The 21,462-nt window shown below is 44.4% G+C and overlaps 1 protein-coding gene and 1 long non-coding RNA gene across 5 annotated transcripts; one reads left to right on the plus strand and one right to left on the minus strand.

The window, feature by feature from the left end:
* The first annotated feature begins 30 nt into the window (after positions 1 to 30).
* MTERF3 (mitochondrial transcription termination factor 3) lies at positions 31 to 17,198 on the plus strand. 4 transcript variants are annotated; one of them, XM_041768974.1, is made up of 9 exons: positions 31 to 154; positions 2,870 to 3,218; positions 4,084 to 4,236; positions 6,871 to 6,954; positions 8,612 to 8,801; positions 12,100 to 12,247; positions 12,613 to 12,684; positions 13,810 to 13,971; positions 16,910 to 17,198. In XM_041768974.1, exons 2-9 carry the CDS (start codon positions 2,885 to 2,887, stop codon positions 17,102 to 17,104), a joined length of 1,338 nt encoding a protein of 445 aa, XP_041624908.1. In that variant the 5' UTR covers positions 31 to 154; positions 2,870 to 2,884; the 3' UTR covers positions 17,105 to 17,198. The 4 variants fall into 4 exon arrangements, with proteins under 4 accessions (XP_041624908.1, XP_041624907.1, XP_041624909.1 ...); XM_041768973.1 differs by lacking the exon at positions 31 to 154 and adding an exon at positions 277 to 539; XM_041768975.1 differs by lacking the exons at positions 31 to 154; positions 6,871 to 6,954 and adding an exon at positions 281 to 539.
* On the minus strand, positions 12,241 to 21,401 carry LOC121498802. Its single transcript, XR_005989910.1, has 4 exons — positions 21,226 to 21,401; positions 20,836 to 20,897; positions 19,857 to 19,911; positions 12,241 to 13,882 (listed from the first exon to the last, which is right to left on the minus strand). It is a non-coding gene; the product is annotated as an uncharacterized LOC121498802 (long non-coding RNA).
* Positions 21,402 to 21,462: the final 61 nt, after the last annotated feature.

Consider the following 21,462-nt stretch of genomic DNA (forward strand, 5'->3'; position numbering starts at 1 on the left):
CCCGCCGCGCGCCGCCCGCCCCCCCCCCGCGCGGCCTCGCGGATGGTCTCGCCCACTCCGGCCGCAGCGCGCGGGGGCGGAGCCTTGGGTGGGGCGGAGCCTCGGGAGGGCGGGGCCGGGCACCCTAGCCCGAGCCGGAGCGGGGCCGCCACAGGTAGAGCGCGGTGGGGGTGGGGGCGGGGAGCGGGGGCCGCCCGGGGGCTCGGGCTCGGCCCGGGCCCCGGCCCCGGCCCCGGTTTCTTTCCTCCGACCGGCGAGGCGGGGCTTGCAGCGGCGCCGCGGGGGGAGGCGGGGGCGGGCTTCCTGCGGAAGTTCCCGGCGGCGGGCGGCGGGCGGTGGGCGTGGGGGGGCCTGCGGGGTCCCGGCCGGCGAGGCGAGCGGCTGCCTGCCCCGGGCCTACGGCGCCGCGACCACCCTCCAGCCCGCTGCACCGCGTTCAGCCGCCGCCTCGCCTCCCCTCGCCCGCGTGGCCGCGGCGTAGACCTGCGATCTGGTGTCTTGGCCGCAGGGTCATTTGCAGCCAGCGCACGCTGCAGCCGGCGAGTCTCGGGGCCCGGGGCGGGGGTCGCGGGGGGGCCGGGGGGTGACCCAGGCCGCGGGTGACGTAGGCACGGGGTGACCCAGGCCCGGGGGGCGGGGAGCGAACAGTCCATCCACCAAGGGGCACACCCAGCAACGAAGCGATGATGCGACGGGATCCGGGCAGGAGAAGCACGTGAAGCACTTGTTTAAAAAGATACTGTATTTATTTATTCCTGAGACACAGAAAGACGGAGAGAGGCCGAGACCCAGGCCGAGGGAGAAGCAGGCTCCTGCGCGGAGCCCGTCGGGACTCGGTCCCGGGAGCCGGGGTCACGCCCTGGGCCGACGGCGACACTAACCGCGGAGCCCCCGGGCTGCCCCCGCGAAGGCCTTTGCCTGGATGCGGGCGGGCGGGATGCGGGCAGATGCGGGCCGATGCGGGGCGTACTATCTGAGCCGGCAAGGCTTCGCCGTCCGTGGCGGATTTCCGAAGTCCGCTCTGAAACCTGAGAAGTCCAGTGTTTTACAGCGCACAGGGACAAGGACTCCTCGTTGCGCCCATGACCTTGGCAACCGCGCCCCATCACGGCCATGGGCCGCCGCGCCGCTGAGGCCCCCCGGGCTTCCACTTTCCTCTCTTTGACTTTGCAGAGACTGGATGTCGCGCCGCGGGCCTGCGGGAAAGGCCCACGCCTGGCTGCCATCTCCTGCCAGGATTTAGCGAGAAGCATCCACCCCACGAGGCTGTTGTGCAAACTTACTTCCTTTCTAAAATCACTCCAGGGTGACAGTGAGACTTTGACTTTCAGGAATCTTTCTGGAGACGTCCCTAAATTCCAAATCTCCAGGAAGACAGACCTTCAATTATCTGCTCTAATTCTGAGCATAAAACAAGCTGAATTCCAATAAGTAGAAAAACAGATCAAAACGTTGTATGCTACAATTAATTCAGCAGCAAATACTTCCTTCGTATTTGGATGTATAGTCAACGATGATAAAAATGGCCAACACGTGTTGAGCATTTTCCATAGGCTGGACTCCATGCTATGTTTTATGTGGATTATCTTATTTAACATAACATAAAATTATGACATCAAATCTACTCTCCTAATTAAGCTAAATATAAAATTTCTTCATAATCCTGGAGTTTGGGGATCCCTGGGTGGCTCAGCGGTTTAGCGCCTCCTTTGGCCCAGGGCACAATCCTGAAGTCCCAGGATCAAGTCCCATGTTGGGCTCCCAGCATGGAGCCTGCTTCTCCCTCTGCCTGTGACACACTCTGCCTCTCTCTCTCTCACTCTATGTCTATCATAAATAAATAAATAAATAAATAAATAAATAAATAAATAAATAAATAAATAAATGATTCTTAAAAAAAAAATCCTGAGTTTAACATCATAACAGCCTTTCCTTATAAAAATCTTTTTTAAAAACTGCATTTTTGGCCAAATATTCATGTATTCATTGCTCGTTGCTTATGTATTTCTGTCATTTCGTTTTGCTTGCTAGTTTTGACCTTTTGTTTTTGAAGGCTTTTCTTTTTCTTTTTTTCTACAGCCAAAAAACAGAATTCGACAAAATTGGTTTTGTTAATTCCCTTTTGAGGAACAGCTTTATCCGAAATAATCAACAGTTCAGCCCAGAGGATTAACCAAGAAACAGTCTTCTAGATAACAGTGATAATACCTAGGACACTGATTATTTAGGACAAAGTAGATTGATTTTTTACTTTATGAGTAATGTATAAACAAAATGCATTTGGATAATTCAGTGTCTTCATCAACAATCTGTTTCTTAAATGTTGTTCAAGCCAAATTTTTTTTTTTTAAGATTTTATTTACTCGTGAGAGACAGAGAGGCAGAGAGAGAAGCAAGCTTCCTGCAGGGAGCCCGAATGTGCGACTCAATCCCAGGACCCCCGGGTCACCCCTGGACCCAAGGCAGGCGCTGAACCACTGAGCCACCCAGGCACCCGCCCTTCAAACCAAATTTTAAGAACACTTAATTGCATCCCCTTAGTTCCTTTAAATATTAAATTTAACAGGGATTATTGGGTTCAGCTGTAATTTAAACATTTACAAGTTTTAGTGATTCTGCTTTAAATTGTAAAGAAATCTTTATCTTTCTAGTTCAGAAGTTCCTGTCTTTTGGTTTGTAACTGGGACTGCCTTGTTTTTGGTTTTTTCCTGTGCTTAAAAAGCATTCGAGTATTCTAATCCTCTAAATTTATTAAACATCTTTTAATTGGAAAAAAGAGATTTTCCAGTTTATCATTTTGTTGTTTGAATACTGTTCTAAACATTTAAGTAAGTTTCTCTTCGTTGATGGTTATGTATTTCCTTTATAGGCTACTTTAAGAAAAATGGCTTTGTCAGCCCGACAGATACCCAGATGGTTCAATTCAGTTAAATTGAGTAGCTTCGTTACAGCTATGCAACTGGGAAAACGTTTTCCGAGAGCAGGAAAAACATTGTTGCGTGGCGTTTCTGCTCAGCCACAGATGTCCTCTGGCAATTGCTTTCTCCAGTGGGGATTTAAGGCTTACAGGACTTCCTCCTTACGGAATAGTTCCCAGTCGGCCAACCCAAGTAGGCAGGAGATTGGTTCTGCCCAAAGTACTCTGGTTCCTTCTGTGAATGAACAGACACCGAAGACACAAAAGATACCCAGCCTTGATTCTGAGCTGTCTCTAGAAGGTAATTCTGAACTTCCAGAAAAGTCCCCTTTGGAACAAGTTAACTCTTAATAGTGTGTTAGCCCATTTCAAGGCATACTTTGTACCAGGCCAGTAAGAGAACAATGCCAGTTCTATCCACTTATTTGAGAAAAAAAAAGTTTATAGATTAATGTATATAATATTTTGTTACCGATGTATGTGTAAGAGTTGCTTTCTTAATACTTTATTACTTAGATTCTCTATTAAAAAAATTTTCAGGTGGTAATTTAGGTTTTTTTAGGGTCTAATTTATCCTAATACTGTATTCCTGATTAGGATATAATTGTATCCAAGTAAAAGTCGTCATTTTTGAGCATACAGTCCTATGAATTTTGCCAAACCTGTCTGGTAGCGTGACAGCCTCCACAATCAGCAAACCAAAAAGAACACAAATAGATCATCCCAAAAAGCTTGAGAGTAACTTGGAGGAGAGGGCATTGCACTGAAAGACGTTTCAGGGTGTAATGACTTTAATCCATACAAACCTGGCTAGTAGAATATGTTGTCTTTTGGGCCAGTTTAACAAGCTACAGTAGAATCTGTCTCAAAACGTACTTGAAGGTGAGTTGATCTTTAGCATTCTTACCTGATGGTGGAAAGGGATTTTGTGTAGGACCTGCTCCTGACAAGGGGAAACCTACCACTGGATTTCTAACCTTGGAGCAACAGTGGTTGATTTCTCTAGAGTCGTAACCTTACCTCTCAGAAGGCAGATGTTGAACTTGTCAGACATGTAATTCTAAAGTGACCCCAAGATTTAAGGAGAGGCGAGCTCGGGAAGAGGCGTCATGGTAGGGCGGGCTGGGAGCTGACGGCCTCTGTCTTTCCGCCCGGCGCCTGCCCAGCTCTAGACGACCTGCCCTCCCTGGCTCCCCTGCAGCCCGTCTCTGAGGAGGAGGCCATTCAGATCGTCGCAGACCCTCCGTTGCCCCCAGACACGTTCACCCTCCGAGACTACGTGGATCATTCCAAGACTCTGCAGAAATTAGTGCATTTAGGTGAGTGCGAACCGTCTATGGGTGCTCGAGTGTATTCTTGTTTTTTTGCCTCACTTTGTTCAAATCAGCATTTGTAGTTTTTATCAAGATGAACAGAAGTCACATAGTGGGAAGAGGCCTCTCGTGAAAAACCATACTCCCCTTCCTCCTTCCTGACCTCCACGCCATTCCCGCGGGCAGCTCTCAACTTTTACGCTCCTCGGGTCTGTAGTTAACCCTGTTTATGTAACTGTTCATAGTGCCCTTGCTTCGTTCATGGGTTTTAGACCTTAGCTGACCTCTCATAGGTAGACATGTACTTTTCCCCTCTTCAACTTGCCCACTATAATTATGGTAACAATTTCTAGATGGATCATCAGCCAGCCTTATATTATGACTATAAATATTGTTTGCTGCTGCTCTCTGGCATTGTTTTCCTTCCTTGTACAACGTTTCAGTTTTCCATAGTCGCTAATAATTCTTGTTTTCCTTTGATTCATTTTATTTCTAGGGCCAAATTTTCCCACACTTCCAATAGCCTGCCTGTCAGGACAGATTTTCCTGCAGTAAGCCCTACCAGATGAGGAACTCCTTCCTCCCCCACCCCGCCTGCCCCCCACCGTTCCTCCTGGAGCCCACTGACCCCCTAACGTGGATGGGCTCTTCTGTCCAGGCCTGCTCCGTGACTGCTTGAGCCTGTGGGCTGGGAGGGGGCGCGTGGGTCCAGGTGGCTAAAGGCAGCCAAGCCATCTCACCATCTCACTGCAGACCTGTACTCAGTCCTCTCCTGTTTCGTCCAGCACCTCACTGCAGCCTCTGGTGCGCCTCCAACTCTCTGACATCCTTTCTCCCTGGGGATTGAGAGGGACGGGGTAGGTAAGGGATTTTCTCAAATTCATCTCTCATTCTCCAGGCACTGCTTCACTGTAGGCTCTCATTTTTCACTGGACGGTTAGGAGCTTCCGAACCTGACAGTCGTCTTGCCAGCAACATTGTCCAGATGATATCTGGAATATTAGTTCTCTTTCTAAAATGCCAGGCTGACCCTGTCAGTGACCTCCTGGAAATCCTTCAGAGCCTTCCCGGGATGTCACAGCTCTATCTAGTCTGGCCCCTGCTTCCCTTTTCAACCTCACTGCTTGCCCCTTCCCTCCTTTTTCTAGCTCTGACAACTGGAAGACTTAGTTCCAGCAACTTCTGAGATGTCCTCGGTGACCCTCCTCTGGGCCTCACATCACCCTGGGCTCAGTTCCCTTCTAGCCCTAATAACAGTACTACGGTTGTTTACTGACCTGCTCCTGCGCGAGTTGCCCGGATGTGCAGGGAATGGCCTTTGTCTTCAGAGGCATCTAAATATACTAAGGAATAACTGGGCTGCAAGGACGAAAGGTCAGTGGGAAGTGCCACATAAGACAAAGTGTTCTGTGGTTTCAAAGCGGAGAAAGATGACACCTGCTGCAAAGGGAGAGGCAGTCCCCTTCCTTCTGCAGCAGCTTCCCCCAGCCTTAGGATAGGTGCTGTGGCCAGTACAAGATAAATAGAAGACGTGGCCCCTGCCTTGAAATAATTTCCAGCATACTTGAGGGTTTGGGAATATGTTTCAGCCACTCCTTCATCTGTATGTTGACACGTCAACAGCACATCTGGAAAGTCACTTAAGTGACGGTACGTTGGAGGAGCCATGGTTGCGTTGGCAGGGAGTAGTTGTGAGGACTCAAGTGTCCTGCTGCCTGTCTGCTTCTCAGATGTCTTTTCTGCCTTTGTCTGCCTCCCCTGTATCCCAGGAGGCCAGCCTCTATGCACCAGAGCTCCCTTGCCAGCTGGCTTCTGGGCAGCTTCGGCCAGGGGGAGGCCCTTGCAGGACGGGAGCGAGGGCAGGTGGGAGTATTTATTCCCCTGTTCCCTCCCTGCTTTGGGTCCTGTCACTGCCTGGCTCCATGCTCCATGACAACGGCTCCCACTGAGCAGCCCTTTCCTAATGGCTTGCAGGCCCCCTGGGCTCGGGTAATACTTTGTGCTCCCTGCCTCTGGAGCACCAGGGGTGCCCTTGTTCGTTCCCACAACTCTCACTGACTGTGTCGAGTCCCTTCGTTAGAGTTCTCTTTGTTCGCACGGTCCGGGGTGGAATCTGTCACCCGCCAGACCTTGATTGATACACGAAATATGTGTGACCGTAAGCGAACACCGTGGTAATAATTGTAGTTAAGCGATAAAAGCAACTTAGACTGCGGTCACCCAGAAGTTAGAGGCGTGTATTACTCGTTGTTTAATATCCCCAGAGCTTGACAGAAGTGCCTGGTCCATAGTAGGAATTCCGTGACTATTTTTTCAAGTTAATGAAATCTTGGAAGCCCATGTGATTTGTGCTGACAGCAGTGTGCTCTCCTGATGAGATTCTGCTCTCCTATTGCTGTTAAAAAGCAGCTTTTCAGGATTTCTGTTTGAGCACAGTCAGGGTGTGACGGCTCATGCTGAGCAAGGCACTTCAGCACATGTCAGCTGTAATAGTAAGTTAAATTTGAAGTCTGAACCCTTTATGTTATTTTTAAAGCACCCCTTCCCACATTTATTACAGATTCTTAGAACTAGTTTCTGTCTTTATCTATCCATCCAATAATTTGACTTGTTATTAATATTATTTTTAAACTATTACAGAATTCCATCTCCTTGTGAATAATGCAAGTGTTAAAAGAGAAAGAACTCTCACCTTCTTTTCATACCCGTTTCCACTTTCCAAAGGTAACCCTGTCACCAGTCTGTTGAATAGCTTTCCCCACCTTTTTCTGTGCAAATATATTTATTATAGAAAGCCGTACCTGGGTTTTATATTTTTATGTATTAAAGCTTAATATTTTTAATACTGTTTTCTTCCAGTAGTTTTAGAGTTAGTACATAGTTAGATTCTTAATCTTTCTGAAAATTTTCTATCAGATATGGAAGGATTTTTTTCTTTGGTTTAAGTATAATTGACATTATATAGTTTCAGATACACAACATAATGATTCAGTAGTTCTGTGCATTACATCATGCTCACCATGGTAAGTGTAGTAATGGAAACATTTATTTTTCAAATGTATAGGTAGTGGTCCCATTATGTCGTGATGAATCGTACATCTTTTCACCATTAATTAGAAGTGCCATTATTATCATATGCTAATTTTTTATTTTATTTATTTACTTGATCCTGGATCTGTTTCGAGTCTCCATTCTGTATGTGTGTTTGTGTAATCTGTTTTTCTGTTCACGATCATCTTATATCAATGCCTGTTTAATATCAAGAAATTTGGGTTTAGAATTATGTTTGGATCTAATAATATATGAAATTATAATTTATTTTTCTGGTTGTGTATACCATTAAAGAAAGGATGTTTTTACTTCATTGCTCTTATATTTAAGACTTTAAAGTTGCATCCGGAAATCAGTTTGAGAGTTATTTTGCACCTGAAGAAATATTTTTAAGACTATAAAATTTAAGTCTAACCTTAAGGTTTTACATTATCTTCAAATGTTTACTCTAAAGGTAAGGAATAGCCCTTTCCTGTTCATGGTTTTTCTTTTAATCAGATAAAAGAGGAAAAAAATGAGAGAATAAAACGCTCGGTTTTAATGAGAGTTTTTAATTACAGGTTACTTTGTTTCCCTGCCTAATTAACGTTGCCATCTAATTATATCCATAACCAGAGAATACTTTTACAACTTGCTTTCTCCCGTGCTTTATCTCACATTCTTAGACTGCCTGAGATTATAAGGATATCTGAAGGCTAAAGACTGTAAACTTTCTTCTCTGTTGTCTATTTGAGGGCTGTATATGCTCACCTGTTCTCACACAGGATTTCTTGAGCTCCTTCAAGGTACATGTCTCCATGCTGAAGACCCGGAGATTATAGTGAGAAGATATAGAGTTATTTTTATTCCCCCACCTGGAGGGGATCAGAAGCATATTTTGAAAGTAATCCTTATAACTAAGGAAATGACAGACATCAAAGAAAGTAACTATTCAAAGGGTTTGTTACACGGCAGAATTACGAGTTAAGCAATTACTGTGGAGCTCACTAGGGGCTCATAAGCATCCTTCAAACAATATTCAAGAAACCATGGATTAAGATGATGATCCTAGCTAGGGCAGTATGACTCAGTGAATTTGTTCTGGGTAGGAATTTAGCCCCAAGTGCACTGTTTTCCTTTATATGTGACTTTGAAATAAGTACTACGTCTTCATTTTCATTTAATTTTGTTTCTGCAACCAGTTTAGTTTAAATATATTTAGAAATTTCTATTGGCCTATCTTAGTTCTCTTTTGGACAGATTGTTGATCTTCATCTGTAATTCCTTGTGTTTTTATGTATGATGTTTAATGACCTAGTCATCTTCAAACAGTATGTGTAATTTATTATAGGAGTGGATCTCTCAAAGATAGAAAAACATCCAGAAGCAGCCAACCTCCTTCTGAGACTGGATTTTGAAAAAGACATTAAGCAAATACTCATGTTTCTTAAAGATTTGGGTATAGAAGATAACCAGCTGGGAACATACCTGACTAAAAACTACGCTATTTTCTCTGAAGACCTTGAAAATCTTAAGACCAGGTGGGGCTTTTACAATGATTTTTGCATAACCCAAGAAGTGGTTATGAAGGGGATGTGTCTGTAAGTTATTTTTAAGATTTAGCTGCCTAACGATCAGCTGATAACATGAATGTTAATTTTTTTGTTACGGACTTTCTTTGATCAAGGTTAAGTATCTAAAATAGTTCTTTTGTTCAACTTCTCATTTTTATGTGTTCAATTTATTGCTGAGTCAATACTTAACTGTTTCTCTTCAGAAACCAGAATAAAAAAAAATTTTAAGCCATTAACAAATGGCTAAATGGCTGAGAGTGCACTTAGAGTTATGAAAGTCTGAACTTTTGTGGATTGTTTTAATTTTCTGGGCAACTTTTGACATCCTCTTGGCACATTGTTGTATAATTTGCTTACTTCCGTAAGTTGGCTATTTTGGTGGTTTCTTTTTTTCCTCTTTACAAAGCACTTCCATAAACCTCTTTATATCCGTTCAGCATTTAAAGAATTGATTAGACCTGTGAGAATCGATACAGGGAGATGAGATAGCATTGATCTGTGAGATAGCAGTCCTGCTAGGCTTTGGGACCGTCCCTAAGTTCACCTTTTGAAGTGATCATCCTTCCTACTTCTCACCTAAGTCAGTTCTTCCCTGTATTCCCAGATTTACTGAGTAGGATCACTGCTCATCTTGTTGCCCAAGTCAGAAATATTGCTATTAACTTTGGCTTCTCTTCTTTTATCTTACTTTTAAAAAAATATTTTAGTTATTTGAGAGAGAGAGAGCATGCACAAGCAGGGGGAAGGGCAAAGGGAGCAGGAAGCCTGACGGGGGTCTTGATCCCAGGACCTTGAGATCATGACCTGAGTGGAAGGCAGACCCTTAAGCAACTGAGCCACATAGGCATCTCGGCTCCTCTTCGTTTACTATCCACGTTAATATATCACCTACCAATTCTGTTTTTATCTCTCAAATCAGTTAACTCATTTCTCTTAATCTTCACTGTGAAGATCACCTTGGGTTCCCATTTCACATGAAGACTGCTGTAAGTCTCCTTACTGGCTGCCTCTGGTCTTCACCCCCAGGTTATCCTCACACTGATGGTGAGCCTCACTGCATTTCAGAGAACTGTGCAGTTCCTTGAACCATCAGAGTCCAATGCCTTGTCTCTAAGTTAGGAAAAGTTTCCCTAACATTGAACAAGTTGAGCTCCTATATACACAAGGCACTAAGTTAGACTTGAGCCACAAAAGATAAACATACACATGTCTCTCTTCATGGGACTTACATTCTGGTATAATAGAGACAAACTGTTACAGGGGAGAGGAGGAGTGATTCTAGGAGACTTGGTCTGACATAACCAGCTCTGCAGCTGCCGACTGCCTGGAACATAATTGCTATATGTTTCTAGAAATGCAATTGCTAGGTGAAAAGGTATGTACATTTTTAATCTTAATAGATAGTGACAAATTGTCCTTTGTAGGGTGGTTTTCCAGTTTACACTCCCACCGTCACACGGAAGTGCCAGTTTCCCTCTTACCCTAATACAGGGTCATCAAACTTCATGGTTTCAGTTCATTTTATAGATTAAAACCATGCCTCACTGTTGTTTCAGAAATGTGTGGAGGATCTTTTCCTATGCTGAATTTCTGTTTATGTCGCCTCTTCTATAAATCACATATATCCTCTGCCATTTTAAAATGAAGTATTTTTCTTTTGTAAGCATTCTTCTATATTTTAACAAAATTAGTTATTTCTCTGTGACATGTTTTAATACTTGCCACTTTGATTTTGTCAATAGTTAGGGGGATTCCCCTGCATTTTAAATTTTTATATAGTTAAATTTATCAGTTTTTTCTCTCGTGTCGTCTGAGTCCCTTAAAGGAATAGGAGTCACTTATAAAACATTAGCTCTGATGGTATACAGTATAGAAGTATCATAGGCATTTTGGTTTTTTTTTTTTTTTGGTGAGAATTAAGCAAGATAATGTTCTGGTACACTGTAAACATTTAATAAAACTGCCTTTTACTATGTTTATAAACAGCTTTTAAGAATCAGTAATGTTATTTCATAGTCAAACCTTCTTTATTTTACTACCTTATTTTGGTTCCCAGAAACTTAGGAAATTTCTTAACTGTTAACAAAATGCATAATGGAAATCACAGGAAAAATTTTTTTGTAATTTTTTATTGGATTTCGATTTGCCAACATATAGAATAACACCCAGTGCTCATCCCATCCACTGCCCCCCTCAGTGCCCATCACCCAGTCACCCCATTCTCCCCCACCTCCCTTTCCACTCCCCCTTGTTCATTTCCCAGAGTTAGGAGTCTCTCACATTCCATCACCCTCTCTGATACTTCCCACTCATTTTCTCTCCTTTCCCTTTGAATTCCTTTCACTATTTCTTATATTCCCCGTATGAGTGAAACCGTATGATGATTGTCCTTCTCCGACTGACTCACTTCACTCAGCATCATACCCTCAAGTTCCATCCACGTCAAAGCAAATGGTGGGTATTTGTCGTTTCTGATGGCTGAGGAATATTCCATTGTATACATAGACCACATCTTCTTTATCCATTCATCTTTCGATGGACTCGGAGGCTCCTTCCACAGTTTGGCTATTGTGAACATTGCTGCTAGAAACATCAGCGTGCAGGTGTCCCCGTGTTTCATAGCATCTATATCTTTGGGGTAAATCCCCAGCAGTGCAATGGCTGAGTTGCAGGGTAGCTCTATTTTTAACTCTTTGAGGAACCTCCACACAGTTTTCCAGAGTGGCTGCACCAGTTCACATTCCCACCAACAGTGCAAGAGGGTTCCCCTTTCTCCACATCCTCTCCAACATTTGTGGTTTCCTGCCTTGTTAATTTTCCACATTCTCACTAGTGTGAGGTGGGATCTCACAGTAAAAATTACTTTTGAAAATACATGCTCAGTAAATTTGCTAAACTAAAAAAATTCCTCTTTCAATTTCCACCATGCTTGAGGGTCTTTGAAATCTCTTAATTTAATTTATGGATTTTCTGTTCTTAGCAAAAAAAAATTCTTAAATAGAAGCTATTTAATTTTTTTTTTACCAAGTAATAAAATAAGTCAGATTAACTAAAAAGAGAATCTATTAGATTAGAAAATTATTTGGTTTCCAAGTATAAATGGGAAACCATTCTAGAATTGGATGGGTGCTTGTTTTGCTTTAACCATATTTGAGCCATTATCATGGAATGTTTTTTATCTCTTGTTTGTTACTGTGGAAAGTAGCATGACATTAGTAAATGTTAATTATAGGTACTGTGTATTTTTTTTTGTTTGTTTCTCTAGAGTGGCTTATCTACAATCAAAAAATTTCAGTAAGGCACAGATTGCACAGATGGTCAGAAATGCGCCGTTTTTGCTGAGTTTTTCAGTGGAAAGATTGGATAACAGATTGGGATTTTTTCAGAAAGAACTTGAACTCAGCGTGAAGAAGGTAAAGAAAAGAGAATTTGTCTATTTCCATGTGAGCTACATTTAGTAACTTAAATCTCACGTTTCTCACAGTGGCTGGCCCATATAAATGCCAGGTATTTTTGTACAAGAATGAATTACTCTACTGGTTAAATATATAGCTGTATCATTTTATAATATTCCATCAAGTTGGTGCCTTAAATTTTATTTCCAGTATTTGTTTTTTTTCTCAAACAGTATTAAGTTTATGTATTTTCCGGGTTCCTAGCATTTTTTCTGATTGGCTCATATTTTAAATTTTCATTTTGTGTTCCTTAGCAATGCCTTGTTTTCCCAAACTAGTTGGATGTGCATGTATAGTAATAATGGATTGTTTTATAACTGTAGACTAGAGATCTGGTGGTTCGTCTCCCAAGGCTACTAACTGGAAGCCTGGAGCCCGTGAAAGAAAACATGAAGGTAGGTCGACTTTAAGCTTTTCAGAAATCAGCTTCTTTCTCTACGTGCTTAAGAGGAGGATGGAATTCACTCTGTCATCTTAAAACCAGATTGTGAAAGAAGTCATTTCTTAAAAAAAAAAAAAAAAAAAAAAAAGTCATTTCTAAAAAGATGGACAAAGAAATGATACAATAAATACCTAGCAGGCAGTTTTAGTTAATAATACGTTCACGTTTCCCAGGTGTCACAGGCGTGAATCACCTTGCAGACGCTGATACCAGTAATCCCAGAGCAGTGCCTTAGGGGGCGGGGTGATACCAGGAAACTGCGCCTATTGCCCAGTCTGAGACCCCAGGTTTATGTCACCTCGGTGGGAGAGGAGTCTTAGAGGCTGGATCCAAAAGACATCGGTGAAGAGACCAGTGGCAGCATGTTGCTCTCCTCAGACTGTGCCCACTGGCAGCTCTGACTCTGTCACAGGACATACCAGATGCTCCAAGACAAGGCCACAGAGTAGTTAGTATACAAAGCTGTAGGAGTATTTAAAATTTAAAAACCTACAGTGTTCCATGTCCAGTTGTTGAAATATTATTGAGCAGCTGCCCATGTGCTGTGCTGGGGTGACAGTCCCTGCTCTCATGGGGCTTAGGACCCAATAGGGCAGCGCATGCAGAGTAGTAAGAGCAGCGGGTTGCTCGGGGAGCAGAGGACCTAACACACATTCGGATAGTTAGTTTTATCATCTGTGGCATTTTGGCATGTAGTTTCTCCAGATAACATGTAAATGAGTGTGATTGGGAGTGGAGACTCAAAAAACACTTTGAAAATCTTAACAGCTGGTCTGTGGTGTAGGGCCTGTTACAGCCAGCCTGACCAGGCTTTCCACATCCACCATCCTTGTGTCTCATCGTGACGACAGCTCCTGTTGGTGATCTTGGTGATAATCCCCAGGCTGTCAGCAGTTCCTCTCAGGAGAGGGGCTTGAAATTCAGGTTACCTCAGGAGCAGGAAGCCACGGACCCTGGCACAGCTGTCCCCAGATTCTGGTGTCCTCGTTTCAAATTTTAAAGGAATCAGTGTGTCCTCTGGCATATTACCAAGATGACTGTTTCCATTCCTGATGCAAGCAACTCTACTTTCTTTTAGGTTTATCGTCTTGAACTAGGTTTTAAACATAATGAAATTCAACATATGATCACCAGAGTCCCCAAGATGTTAACTGCAAATAAAAGGAAACTTACTGAGACTTTTGACTACGTGCACAATGTGATGAGCATTCCCCACCACCTCATTGTCAGGTTCCCCCAGGTAAGGAGCACACAGCCCTCTCAGAGCTGTCATCGCCCTTCGCCCAGAACTGTTCTCCGGGTGTTCTGCAAAAAGTATTTGCTGTTTGGGAAGGAATTAGACCAATACAGACTGGTTCTGAGATTGACACTGGTAGTAAGGTCGTATTTCTATTGCCCATCTTGTAAATCAACAACATACCTAGCACATGGAGTTGAGGGATCACTTGTGAAAAGTATACAACTTCTAGGCACACATGTCCATCTCTGGAGGAGACAGAGGGACGAATCTGTTTCCCTAGAGTTGTTACCTACTGCTCATCCTGCCTTTTGGAATCTAACGCATTCCCAAGTGTGTTTTTTTCCCATTTAAATTGGGAATAAGATCACTTCCCCGAAGGGTCCTTTCAGTTCTACGTGTACTTTTTATTCACAGTCTATCTTAATCCGTCAGTTAGGAGCACCTGGGTGGCTCAGTTGGTTCAAGTGTCCAACTTTTAGTTTCAGCTCAGGCCATCATCTCATGGATTCTGGAATCGAGACCCACGTTGGGCTCTGTGGTCAGTGGAGAGCCTACTTGGGATTCTCTCCTTCTCCCTGCCCCCCGTCGAGGGTGTGTGTGCGCGCGCATATGTGCGCGATCTCTCTTTCTCTCCCTCTCCCCCCCCTCAAATAAATAAACCTTTGTAAATAAATAAATAGATCCATTAGTTAATAAGCCATATTGTAATCATCTCCTACCAAAGTATAAAACAGTTGTAGTTTACCGTTGTGCCAAAGCCATTTTTATATTTTCCAAGCTAATCAGATGTCCCTGTTCTTTAGCAAGTGACATTATCTGCTTGTTCACAAGAATGTTAACTCTCCGAGGGCAGAGATCCTATCTGATTTATACACTGCCGGATTTCCAGCGTCTGGAACTACACCAGGACTTTTAGTAGGCACTGGATAAATATTTGCTGAACCAATGAATGACTGAATTAAATCAAAGTCATCCTTCTTTCCTTTTTGCCATGTGACTAGACCCTCCGTATTCACTGGATACATGAAGGTTGAAATTCATTACAGTGACCTCCCTACTGTGTTTGCTACATGTGTTCTTGATGTAAAAATAGGCGGAGGAAATAGGACTTTCATATAACTCAAAACTAGATTGCATTTGGTATAATTCCTTCACAAACAGCAATGTTTATTTACCTATCATACTTCGCTACAAATGAGCCCTTAATAGAGAATTTTTGTTTCATTAACTGTATATGTATTCATTATTAAAAATGCAGTGCTACAAACTTGGCTTATTGGAACAATCATAAAGTAAGTGGTCTTCAAGTAAAACGCAAAAACACTTAGTTTTCCCCTAGGCTGTTAGGTAATTAATAGTAATTAATAACCGGATTTGGGGATTCAAAAATCAATCAGACATGATCTGTATTCTTGTAGAATCTGTAATCTAGTGTGGAAGACAAGTTCCTAACGTGTAATTGACTTACATAGTGTTAGAGTCTTAACCAGGTACCTTATATAGAACTGTTAATTTAGAAGAGATAGGAAAATCATAGAAATAATGAGAGCTACTGAGTGCTCACTGTGTGCCAGCTGTCTTCACTGCTTTACTTGTATTCATTCATTTAATCCTCACAGCCACCATCTGAGATAGGTGCTGTTGTTAGCCCTATTTCACAGGTGACAATGTAAGCATGAAAGGACTGTCCAAAGGTTACCCGGGTAACGGGGCCGAGCCAAGATTAGAACTCTGGCAGTTAGGTATAAAAACATGCTCTTAACTAGGGTGCGCTACCATCTAAGACCTGGCGTTTGAGTTGTCAGTAGAACAAGTGGGGGGGAGGGGACCCTTAGGGGGCTCAGCAGTTTAGGGCGGCCTTCAGCCTGGGACGTGATCCTGGAAACCCGGGATCGAGTCCCACATTGGGCTCCCTGCATAGAGCCTGCTTCTCCCTCTGCCTGTGTCTCTGTCTCTCCCTGTCTGTGTCTCTCGTGAATAAGTAAATAAAATCTTAAAAAAACAAAAAAACAAGAGGGGTGTCGCAGAGGTGGACAGAAACTATGAACTTGACCGGATGCATCAAAATAACTTGTTTAAACACAGACTTTTGGGCACCTCAAACCCTTGCTTCTGGGAAGTCCAGTTACAGAACTGGGACTTCCTTATTGAGATTCTCAGACTTGTAGGGGTCTGGGATCTGGCTAACATTTAAAAAAAAAAAAAAAAAAAAAGGAAGATACACATTAACTGACTGGACTGTGAGGGAACCGGTGGACTTGAAATCTTTGGCTGGTGCTTTAGAAACTTCGTGGTATGAAGCCAATTTTCTCTTGTAAAAAACAAGTTCTCGTTGGCCTGTTTCTGACTCCTTTCTAAAGTTGCTGCCGCTCATGCTACTCCTTGAGTTTTAACCCCAAGACCGGCAGGACTGCTTTCCCCAATTGCTCCCCAGAGGCTGGGTTCCTTCATTCCAACACTAAGCAGAGAGCGGGAGCAGCAGGAATTTCACAAAAGTAAGGAAGCTCCACAGATTGTGAAGCTTTTTGGTGCCAATAGACCTTGATCTCCAACTTTGGTTCTCAAACTTGGTAGTCATCAGAATCACCCGGGGAACCGGTGGGCCCCACAAAGAGTTGCTGTTAAGTATTTTGGGGGCAGGGCTGGAGGATTTGCGGTTTTAACATCTCCTCCATCTGGATTACCCAATGTTCTTTGCCTACAGTATAGCCCTTAATTACTCTATAATTGTCCTGTTTGTTTTGAGTCCCTTTTGAATCATCATTTTTTAGCAGAAGCTATATGGTTTAAGCCCTGTGACATTTATCGTAGTTACCGAGCATGTGTCAATACTTTATCATTGTTAGCCTAATCAAAATTTTCAGCCAAATAAACAGTTTAATAGGTCATCTTTCAGTGCACAATGTCGTTTTAAAAACTTTTTTTTTTTCTTTTTTAGGTGTTTAATACAAGGTTGTTTAAAGTCAAAGAAAGACATTTGTTTCTTACCTATTTAGGAAGAGCACAGTATGATCCAACAAAACCTAACTACATCTCTCTGGACAAGTTTGTGTCTGTACCTGATGAAATATTCTGTGAGGAGATTGCCAAAGCCTCAGTACAGGACTTTGAGAAATTCTTAAAAACTCTTTAGTTTTTGATGAATGTTAAGATGTAATAATGTAAAATGAATGTATATATGAGTGAATAATACATATTTTTAAATAAATGCCTCAGGCTTCCATTAATGCTGGAAACAATTTCTTGACTCTGTGAATGTGGGGACGCCTGTGGCAGATCCTTCTCACAAGTTCGAGTGACTTAATTTTTCTTCGACTCTCATTTCCTTCCTTCTCCAGGAGGACAGAACTTAAAGCACAGCAAGCTGAGGGAAGGAGACACTTCCCCATAGGCTGGCTGTCCCGGTGAGGACGAGGACAGAAGCTTCCCTTTGACACTGGCAGGCCTTCCAACGTGGTTTCATCACAAGACCTCTATATTTTCTGTGATGTGTTACGAGCTTCTGGAACATGCTAGATCACATCCACCTAATAGCTACTATTCACGTAGATAAAAATGTGTAGATAAAACACATTCCAGTTTGGACGATATGCACTGTCACCTTCCTGAGCATAGATACTCACATTTGCCCACAATCGGCTACTGAGAACCAGGAAAGGAGAAAGGGTGGGGGCAGGGGGAGTAATGTGACGGTAAGTAAAGGGCAAGGAGACCTGGTAAAAGGCCACAGCAAACCTCTGACTTCCTGCCAGTAGGCAAAGATCTGCAGCATGAAAGGATAGTCTTTTCCCCATCTATCATTTAGACATGTGATCCTGGGCCAGTAATTTAACGCCTGGGTCAGGTTATTACTTGTGAAGCCAGGCCTGTGGCTTCAGCCGTCTGCCTGGGGATCACAAGCTTGGGCGGACAGTTAACACTGGTGGCTTCCAGTGAACCCCCCTGGTATGTGTTCTCCTTGTCTCCTTCCACACGGACTCTGGGCCAATGAGACATCATCAGGCAGAGGCTGGAGAAGGACTTGCATGCTGGGACTTGTCCTCTTGAAACATTTGTCCTGGGAACCCGGAGCCAGCATGTAAGGAGGTTGCGTGACTGTTAGAGAAACGAGGTGGAGAGGAGGCGCCCGGCCAAACCTTAGCTACTCCGCCCATACCGAGGCAGCACCAGACGTGTGGGGGAAGAGGCCACCCTAGACGTTTCAGCCTCAGCCGGTACAATGTGCAGTAGCACAATCCAGCTGAATTCAGAATTGGGCTAAGAAAGGGTTTTGAGGACAGCCCAAGCGGCTCAGCGGTTTAGCAACACCTTCAGCCCGGGGTGTGATCCTGCAGACCCAGGATCCAGTCCCGCGTCGGGCTCCCTGCGTGGAGCCTGTTTCTCCCTCTGCCTGGGTCTCTGCCTCTCTGTGTGTGTGTGTCTCTCTCATGAATAAATAAATAAAATCTTAAAAAAAAAGGGGGGGGTTTGAAACACTAATTTTGGGGGTACTTTTGTGCACCAGGGTCCTGTGGTGTGTTGTATGTCCAGAAGCCTCATGAGAAACTAAATTTGTCATGGATCAGGGCCAAGTATATTGGCCTTCCTGTTAGGTTTTATTCATGTGCCCAACAGACATCGGAGTTCCTAAAGGGCAGTGTTAGAGTGTGGCATAGATACGTGCCTTTGTGGAGTTCTCTAATGGGTGGGATCAATACACAGGAAATAAGGTTCAGCTAAAAGACAAAGCCTGGAACCATCTCAACTGGTCTTTCTATGGCTCAGAACCTCATTTTGCCTTTACCAACAAACCACTTGTATCAGAATAGGCTATAATGAGCAATCCTAAAGCCTGACGTGGTTTTTTGGTCTTTTTTTTTTTTTTTATGGTTTTATTTATTCATTAGAGCACGAAGGTAAAGGAGGAGCAGAGGGACAGGGAGAAGCAGACTCCCCGAAAGGCAGGCAGCCCAATCCAGGGCTTGATCCCAGGACTCAGTCCCAGGACCCTGGGATCATGACCTGAGCTGAAGGCAAAAGCTTCACTGACTGAGCCACCTAGGCACCCCGTATCTTAAATGTTTTTAAACCACAGAAGTTTTTATCTCATGTCCAATTTGGGACCAAAAAAAGCTCTGCTTCATATCACCTTTAGTGACAGAGGTTAATGGAGCTTCCACTGCGTTGTAAGTGTAGCCAATCTATGAAAGGGAAAAGGAATGTGAATTGATCTTAAAAACTACCCATACTATTCTCGGCCAAAGGGCCATGCCTAGTTTTAAGCGAGCAGAGAAATGCAATCCTACCCACAGGCCTAGATGGAAATCAAACATAATTTTTGCATCAGTACTAAAGATGGGGGCATCTGGGTGGCTCAGTCAGTTAAGTGGCTGCCTTTGGCTCAGGTCGTGATCCTGGTGTCCTGGGATCCAATCCTGCATCGGGCTCCCTGCTTCTCCCTCTGCCTCTCTTTCTCTCTCACAAATAAGTAAATAGAATCTTTCAAAAATTACTAATAACTGCCAACAAAAGTCCAGGACCTCTAGGCTCAATACCTAAAGGAGCTGGATTCCATGACAGTCTTGGGTATCTGGTCTCCTGACAAGGTCCTCCTTCTCTTAACCACCTTCTCTGTGTAACCAGCAAGCTGAATCTTAAGGATAACAAGGGAAAGAGAGTTTACGGAGTACTTCCTGCAAAGCAACGTGCCACTGTTCAAATGCATTGCATTTCTTCACATCTTTCAGACTTCACTTTAGCCTGTGTAGTCTAGGAGCAGACATTCATCCGTTTTTGGTGCTGCATACAGAACTGAGTAAGGTGAGCATCTGGTGGCACAAAGAAGAAAAAAGGGGATGGCAACCAAAGCTCAGAACTGGCATGTGACTAAGACCATTAAATCTAACCTTTGGATTTACAGTGAGATGGGAGTTCCATATGGTCCCAGTTCTCAGCTTGAGCCTGGAGGAAACAAAAGTAGGTATTTGTGGGTACTTGTTATGACCTGAACGGTGTCCCCCCCAGGATGCATGTTGAAACCCTAACCCCCAATGATAGGACTTTTGGAGGACAGGGCCTTCCTACTGCAAATCGGGCCCTTGGAAGACAAAGCTCTTGCTCTGTCTCTGCCACGTGAGGACACCTGGAGAAGGCAGTCCTCCGAAACCCACAGGAAGAGCTCTGCCCTGAAAGTGGCCGTGGCCGTGCTTGCACCGGCATCCAGGCTGCCAGCTTCCGGAACTGTGAGAAATACATTTATTTTCTAAGCTATCCAGTCTACGGTGTTTTGTCGCGGCGACTGAGCTGACGGGAACAGTGTACAAGTTCACCAGTAACTGGGTCGGTCGCACTGATTGTTTCCGCCCCTAGATTTTGATGCCTTAGATTTTGATGCCTAGGGGATCCCTGGGTGGCGCAGCGGTTTGGCGCCTGCCTTTGGCCCAGGGCGCGATCCTGGAGACCTGGGATCGAATCCCACGTCAGGCTCCCGGTGCATGGAGCCTGCTTCTCCCTCTGCCTGTATCTCTGCCTCTCTTTCTCTCTCTGTGACTATCATAAATAAATAAAAATTAAAAAAAAAATTAGATTTTGATGCCTAGATTTTGATGGCTGAGACCTCGGGAGTCTGTCTACATCTGGGGACCCCTGGGGGGCTCAGTGGTTGGGCTCTGCCTGTGACCCAGGGCATGACCCCGGGGTCCTGGGATCGAGTCCCACGTGGGGCGTGGAGCCTGCTTCTCCCTCTGCCAGTGTCTCTGCCTCTCTCTCTCTGTGTGTGTTCCATGGATAAATAAATAAAATATATTTTAAAAATTTAAAAAAGGATTTTACCTCTCCTTAAAATTGCACACATAAAAAATATAAAAAATTTAAAAAAAAGGTTACCTGCACTGAGGGGCGGGTACTTGGCGGGATGCGCACTGGGTGTTATGCTGTATGTTGGCAAACTGAACTCCAATAAAAAAAAAAAAAAAAAAGACAAAAAAAATTTTTTAATGTTTTTAAAAATTTAAAAATAATATAAAAATAAAAATAAATACAATCGCACGCAAATTCTGTTACCAGTCTTAGATCTAGTGTTTTGGCGGCCTCCGTGAAGGCGCGGGGGCGGGTGCGGCGGAGGTCAGCGGGGGTCAGCGCTCCCGGGCCCAGGGTCACAGAGTCACGGGGTCACGGGATCCCCCGTGCACCCGGACGCCCGGAGCCTGGGCCCTCCCTTGCGGCCCTTCCGCGCCTCCGTTTCCTCCGCACCACGGGGACCGCGGAGGCACTGACCTTACGGACGGAGAACCAGGTGCGAGCGTCCAGGTGAGAAGGCGCAGGTGCCCTGAACCCCGTGCGCCAGCCCTGCGGAAGCGCCTCCGCCCCAGGCTGACGCTCTTCCCGGAAGCTCAGCCGACGCGCTTCCCGGAACTGGGTGCCCGGCACGCCCCGCCCCCTCCGCCCCCCCCCCCCCCGGCGTCGCGCACGTCACCCGCAGGTGCCCAGGTCGGCTGCAGACACTGCGCCTGC

Source organism: Vulpes lagopus, chromosome 9 (genome assembly GCF_018345385.1).
Source record: "Vulpes lagopus strain Blue_001 chromosome 9, ASM1834538v1, whole genome shotgun sequence".
NCBI classification, from domain to species: Eukaryota; Metazoa; Chordata; class Mammalia; order Carnivora; family Canidae; genus Vulpes; species Vulpes lagopus.

What these genes read in the sequence shown, in the direction of transcription:
- MTERF3 (XM_041768974.1), top strand. Translation starts at nt 2,885, where the DNA reads ATGGCTTTGTCAGCCCGACAGATACCCAGATGGTTCAATTCAGTTAAA. An exon ending in TTCTGAGCTGTCTCTAGAAG is followed by an intron (nt 3,219 to 4,083) that starts GTAATTCTGAAC and finishes GCGCCTGCCCAG; the next exon opens with CTCTAGACGACCTGCCCTCC. An exon ending in GCAGAAATTAGTGCATTTAG is followed by an intron (nt 4,237 to 6,870) that starts GTGAGTGCGAAC and finishes AAACTATTACAG; the next exon opens with AATTCCATCTCCTTGTGAAT.